Here is a 6,510-nt window from a genome sequence, read left to right as displayed (position 1 = left end):
AGGGGGGGGGTGCGTGGGGAGTGGGGGTGTGAGTGGGGAGGGGGGGGTGTTAGTGGGGAGGGGAGGGTGTGAGTGGGGAGGGGGGGTGTGAGTGGGGGAAGGGGGGGTGTGAGTGGGGGGAGGGGGGGTGTGAGAGTGGGGAGGGGGGGTGTGAGTGGGGAAGGGGGGTGAGTGGGGAGGGGGGGGGGATGGGGAGGGGGGGTGTGAGTGGGGAGGGGGGGTGTGAGTGGGGAGGGGGGTGTGAGTGGGGAGGGGGAGGGGGGGGTGGGGAGGGGGGGTGTGAGTGGGGAGGGGGGGGTGTGAGTGGGGAGGGGGGGTGTGAGTGGGGAGGGAGGGGAGGGTGTGAGTTGGGAGGGGGGGTGTGAGTGGGAGAGGGGGGGGTGTGAAGTGGGAGGGGGGTGTGAGTGGGGAGGGGGGGGTGTGAGTGGGGAGGGGGGGGGTGTGAAGTGGGGAGGGGGGGTGTGAGTGGGGAGGGGGGGTGTGAGTGGGAGGGGGGGGTTGAGTGGAGGGGTGTGAGTGGGGGAGGGGGGGTGTGAGTGCGAGGGGGGTTTGAGTGGGGAGGGGGGGCTGTGTTAGTGGGGAGGGGGGGTGTGAGTGGGGGAGGGGGGGTGTGAGTGGGGAGGGGGAGGTGTGAGTGGGAGGGAGGGGTGAGTGGGGAGGGGGTGTGAGCTGGGAGAGGGGGGTGTGAGTGGGGAGGGGAGGGGTGTGAGTGGGGAGGGGGGGGTTGTGAGTGGGGAGGGGGGGTTTGAGTGGGAGAGGGGAGTGGGGAGGGGTTTGAGTGGGGAGGGGGGTATGAGTGGGGAGGGGGGGTTTGAGTGGGGAGGGGGGTTTGAGTGGGGAGGGGGGGTGTGAGTGGGGAGGGGGGGTTTGAGTGGGAGGGGGGTGCGAGGGAGGGGGTTTGAGTGGGGAGGGGGGGTGTGAGTGGGGAGGGGGGGGTGTTGCGTGGGAGGGGGAGTGAGTGGGGAGGGGGGGTGTGAGTGGGGAGGGGGGGTTTGAGTGGGGAGTGGGGGAGGTGAGTGGGTGAGGGAGGGGGGTTTAGAGTGGGGAGGGGGGGTGTGAGTGGGGAGGGGGGGTTTGAGTGGGGAGGGGGGGTGATTGAGGTGGGGAGGGGGGGTTTGAGTGGGGGAGGGGGGTTTGAGTGGGAGGGGGGGTTGAGTGGGGAGGGGGGTTGTAGTGGGGAGGGGGGGTTGACGTGGAGGTGGAGGGTTTGAGTGGGGAGGGGAGGGTGTGAGTGGGGAGGGGGGGTTTGAGTGGGGAGGGGGGGTTGAGTGGGGAGGGGGGGTTTGAGTGGGGAGGGGTGTGAGGGGCGGGGGGTTGAGTGGGAGGGGGGGTTTGAGTGGGGAGGGGGGTTGAGTGGGAGGGGGTTGAGTGGGGAGGGGGGGTTTGAGTGAGGTGGGAGGGTTTGAGTGGGGAGGGGGGGTGTGAGTGGGGAGGGGGGGTTTGAGTGGGGAGGGAGGGTTTGAGTGGGAGGGGGGGTTTGAGTGGGGAGGGAGGGGATGGTGATGGAGCGGCGGTGTAGCGGTTCGCGCGTTGGGCTACGAACCCGCGACCCGAGTTCGATTCCCGTTCACGGCTAACACGAGTGACGATTATCTGATTCGGTTCTGAGCATCGCCTAGGTCGACTTAGCCTCAACTGAGTACCTGGTGTTATGTGTGTAAAAAAAACATTACCACTAGGGAGACAAGGGCGGCTGGGGCGTGGTGTTAGCCACCCACCCCCTCGCGTGTTGTTGCTGGCCTTCCTAGGGTGCTCGCTAACAAGCACTCGCCTCAACAGTTTTGTTAAGGGCTACACGGGGGATATAGCCCTTGTCTTTGTGGGGGGGGAGAGGAGGTGATGATGATGACGACCTCGCCACTGCGCACACACAGCTGGTTGTACACGCTGAGTGCGCGCGACGAGGACGAGTCGTCACCCCCCTCCGGCTTCCGCTTCTCGCTCAACCCAGACTCCTCCGACAACTTCACCCTGCGGGACAACCTCAGTGAGTGGCCACCACCCCCCGCTCCTCCGCCACGCGTGTCCACCCCTCACACGCATCACCCCCCCCCCCCTCCGCGTGACCCCCACGTGTCCCATCACCTCACACGTCCCTCTCATTCTTCTCCTCCCCCTCTCTTCTCTCTCCTCCCTCTCTTCTCTCTCCTCCCTCTCATCTCCCCCTCTCATCTCCCTCTCTCCACCCCCCGGCCCTCTCCCCGTAGACGGCACGGCCGCCCTCTTCACCCGCCGCCGCCTCTCCGGCCGCGCCGGCAGCGCCGCGGCCGGCGCCGCCGGGGGGGGGCTGCTGCTGCCGCTGGGGGTGTCCGTGTCGGACGGGGGGGGGCCCCCCGGGGCCGCGCTCCACCACGGGGACGCTGGAGGTGCGCCTGTGCGCCTGCGCCGAGCGCGACGGCGCCCTGCACGCGGCCTGCAGCGCCCAGCAGCCCGTCGTGGTGCTCGCCGGAGTCGGCGCCGAGGCCCTCGTCGCCCTCCTCGCCTGCATCCTCATCCTCCTCGGTGCGTGGGTGGGGGGTAGGGGGGTCGGGCCCATCATCACGGAGGGGGTGGGTAAAGCGAGCGAGCTCCGGGTGGCATCGCCGACGCGCGGCGGTTCGTCCCGTGCGGAGAGATCGTGGTCCGGCGCCGTAGGAACGTGGAGTGCCTCCCCCCTCCCCCGCCCCTCCCCCCCCCCTCCCCTCCCCCTCCCCTCCCCCGCCACCGCAGTGCTCGTGGTGCTCTTCGTCGCCCTGCGCCGGCGCCGGAAGGAGCCGCTGGCAGCGGCCGACGAGGAGGAGATCCGGGGAGAACATCATCGCGTACGACGACGAGGGCGGCGGGGAGGAGGACACGCGCGCCTTCGACATGAGTGCCCTGCGCACGCTGCAGGCCGCCTCGTCCGCCTCGTCCGCCAACCCCTCCTCCTCCACCGCCTTCAACAACGCCGCCGCCGGCACCGCCGCCGCCGGCAACAACAACGCCGGCACTGCCGCCGGCGCGCTGTGCTGCTTGCGCCAGGACGTCCCTCCCGTCGTGGTCGGGCCCCAGCAGAAGCTGGGCCCTCCTCCTCCTCCTCCAGCTGCCCCTTCCACCACCACAAGCAGCAGCACGAGTCATCACCATCATCATTACCACCACCACCAGCAGCAGCAGCACCAGCAGCAGCAGCCGCAGCCGCAGCACGGCGCGGGTGACATGCAGGGCTTCATCGCGGGGCGCGTGCGAGTGGCGGACTGCGACCCGCTGGCTCCGCCGTACGACTCCATGCAGGTGTACGCCTACGAGGGCGCCGGCTCGGCCGCCGACTCACTCAGCTCGCTCAGCTCCTGCGCCGGGGACGCCGAGGGCCCCCCCGGCGGAGGGGGAGGGTCCGGGGGGGGCGCCGGCGGGGGGGGGCCCGACGGGGAGCAAGGCTACGACTTCCTGCACGAGTGGGGGCCGCGCTTCCAGCGGCTCGCCGAGATGTACGGCGCCGGTGATGACGACGTGCAGTGAAGAGGTGGAGAGGAGGAGGAGGAGGAGGAGGTGGTGGAAAAGATTGGAGGAGGAGGGGGGAGTGGGGGTTTAGTTGGGGTGATAATGATGATGGTGATGGTATGGGTGATCATGGTGGTTATCATGGTGGGTAGTGATGAAGATGATGGTGGTGGTGGTGGTGATGATGACGGTGATGATGATAACGGTGATGATGATGGTGTTTGCGGGGATGCAGTCGTTAGGGGACATTGAATGCTACAGCCGGACGACGTGCGGGGGGGGGGGTTGTGGGGGGGGGCAGGGCCTGACGCCGTCAACTGAGCGGTGGCTGGGGGCTGGCCGTGAGTGAGCGGTGAGCCGAGTGGGGGGAGCGTCACGTGGCCTCGACTCACGCTGCCATGGGCAAACACGCAGGGGGGGGGGGGCACAGTCAAAGTGGACTCCGGCTGAGAAGGCCCCCCCCTTAACCCCAACCTTCACATCACGACTGGACACGCAGCGGCATCATCATCAGCAGCAGCATCAGCATCATCAGCAGCATCATAATCAGCAGCATCATCATCAGCAGGCTGAGAGAGTTGCGGCTGAGAGAGTTGCGGATGAGATTGTGGTGTGTGGCGTGCCCCCCCCCCCCCCCCCCCGTGCCACACACGACAGCAAACCCCATCGCTCGCCACTGAGTGGCGGTGACGGCGCTACGGTGCCAGGCTAGGTGCACCTCGAGCCCTTCGCGTGAAGTGTGGAAGGATCTCACTGCTGCTGTGGCAGGAAGGGAAGGTCACGGGACAGACCCAGTGCGCCATGGGGTGCCTCGCTGAGGTGACTGGCAGACGCACCAGCCGTGCCCCCCACTGTGCCAACTAAGACACAGACACACACAGTAAGACACAAACAGACATACACAGACACACACTGGCATACACAGTAAGACAGACACAGACACACACTGGCACACACAGGAAGACAGACATAGACACACACAGTAAGACACAAACAGACATACACAGTAAGACAGACACAGACACACACAGGCACACACCGACACACACAGTAAAACAGACACAGACACACACAGTAAGACAGACACAGACACACACAGGCACAGACAGTAAGACAGATACAGACACACACAGTAAGACAGACACAGACACACACAGTAAGACAGACACAGACACACAGGTATACACAGAGTAAGTGCACACAACCAGACATTTGACGAGCTGAGGCAGGTCGACATTCAGATTCAAGGACATGGCGACACACAGACCCGTGCCTGCGAGTGGTGGTCGTGACGATGGTGTGGTCGTGATGGTGGTCGTGGTTGTGATGATGGTAGTGGTGATGATGATGGTAGTGATGGTGGTGATGGTGGTGTTGGTGGTGGTGGTGGTGATGATGGTGATGATGATGGTAGTGGTGGTGATGATGGTGGTGTTGGTGATGATGGTGGCGGTGATGATGGTAGTGATGGTGGTGTTGGTGGTGGTGGTGTTGGTGGTGTTGGTGGTGGTGGTGGTGGTGTTGGTGATGATGGTAGTGATGGTGGTGGTGGTGATGATGATGGTGGTGATGTTGGTAGTGATGGTGATGGTGGTGATGATGGTAGTGATGGTGATGATGGTAGTGTTGGTGATGGTGGTGTTGGTGGTGGTGATATTGGTGTTGGTGATGATGGTAGTGGTGGTGATGATGGTAGTGATGGTAGTGGTGGTGGTGATGCCTGCCTGGGTCCGCCTCCCGGCGCCGAGAGGCTCAGGCGATCTCCTCCCCCTGCTGCTCTCGCCGGCATCGGGCTGCATCGGTGCTCACCTCCTTGTTTACAGCCCTCCAGAGCCAGCGGTGGAAACTCCACATTCCTATGGCGGGGACTAAAGGCGAAGCTCTACCACATAGGGCAGTCAACGACTTGTCGACGTACTCCCTCCCCCTCAACTCAGTGGTACCTATTTTATCCACCACACGGAGATGATGGGACGAGTCAACTCCCCACCCGACCCTCCCCCCGCCGCCCGCCCAACCAGGATTTGAGCTTCCAAGTCCTGCAGTGAGCAGCACCGTGTTACCCTGCAACGTCACCACAACACCAACAACCGCCGTTCGCCACTAAGTGGCGGTGACGTCACCACGGCGCTTTGTGCCAGGCTAGGTGCACCTTACCCTGACCCCGTGCCTATCGTTTCCCTCACGGTGCCGGGTGCCCCGTGTCCAGGCGTAGTCGACCTGGGCCAGGGCGCTGCGAGTCGCGCGGACACGGGGGGGGGGGGGGGTCCCGGAGCAAGCCAAGGGGGGCAGAGCGAACGGACGACTCCGCGAAGAGGGGGGCGAACCCCCCACGCCCCCCCCCCCCCCGGCTTGGTGATGGCCTGAGCTGGTGATGGAAGCAGCCTCGGCCACAACACAGCCATGAACATCACTCAACCAGCTCCTTGCTATCGATCGTAGCTATTCTGAGTTACTTCGTTCTCATGATGATCGTGGTGATGATGTCGATGATGTTATTTTGATAAGGTGCCTTAGGTTGGTTGTATGAGCATCATAGGTCGACACACCCCCACCCCCAAATGGATCGTAGTGGGAAGCGAAGGGACGGGGGGGTCATTATCCCAGCTGACCCGGACTGGAATCAAACTCGCTCGGTCGTTGGTGCTGGTGGTGATGGTGGTGATGGTGGTGATGGTGGTGAGGGCCGTGTCAGCGATCAGTGGCGCCCCATCGCGAGACCGCTGAGGCTCAAGACGCTGCTGCTGCTGCTGCGAGCTCCTTCCGACACTGAATTCTCACGCAGAGAGATCCCCACAGATTGAAAGAGCCCCCACCCCCTCTCCCCAGCCGGCAGGTGTGTCGTGAAACGTCGGACGTCGCGACGGAGCAACACGTGGCGGTTACAAACCCAACGCACCACTCGGCGTGTACGGGTGGGAGGAGGGAGACGCTGAGCGAGACGGCAGTGGCCAGGTAGAGGGAGCACGGCCACCACCGCCACGATCGCCGTGGGCGTTTCCGGAGCAGAGCTCCGCGTTTGTGAGACCCTCGGGCATCTTTGCTTTAACC

The 6,510-nt window shown here is 64.8% G+C and overlaps 1 protein-coding gene across 1 annotated transcript; it reads left to right on the top strand.

Annotated features, from left to right (window-relative positions):
• Positions 1 to 1,833: 1,833 nt before the first annotated feature.
• LOC144735215 (cadherin-11-like) lies at positions 1,834 to 3,477 on the top strand. The gene is given in 5 exon segments (XM_078617694.1): positions 1,834 to 1,987; positions 2,208 to 2,320; positions 2,322 to 2,502; positions 2,710 to 2,786; positions 2,788 to 3,477. Coding segments are annotated over 5 exon segments (1,209 nt in total). The 5' UTR covers positions 1,834 to 1,839.
• Positions 3,478 to 6,510: the final 3,033 nt, after the last annotated feature.

The sequence above is a fragment of the Lampetra planeri genome, chromosome 54 (genome assembly GCF_965212315.1).
Source record: "Lampetra planeri chromosome 54, kcLamPlan1.2.h2, whole genome shotgun sequence".
Lineage (NCBI taxonomy): Eukaryota > Metazoa > Chordata > Hyperoartia > Petromyzontiformes > Petromyzontidae > Lampetra > Lampetra planeri.
This window is presented reverse-complemented; position numbering and strand designations above follow the sequence as displayed.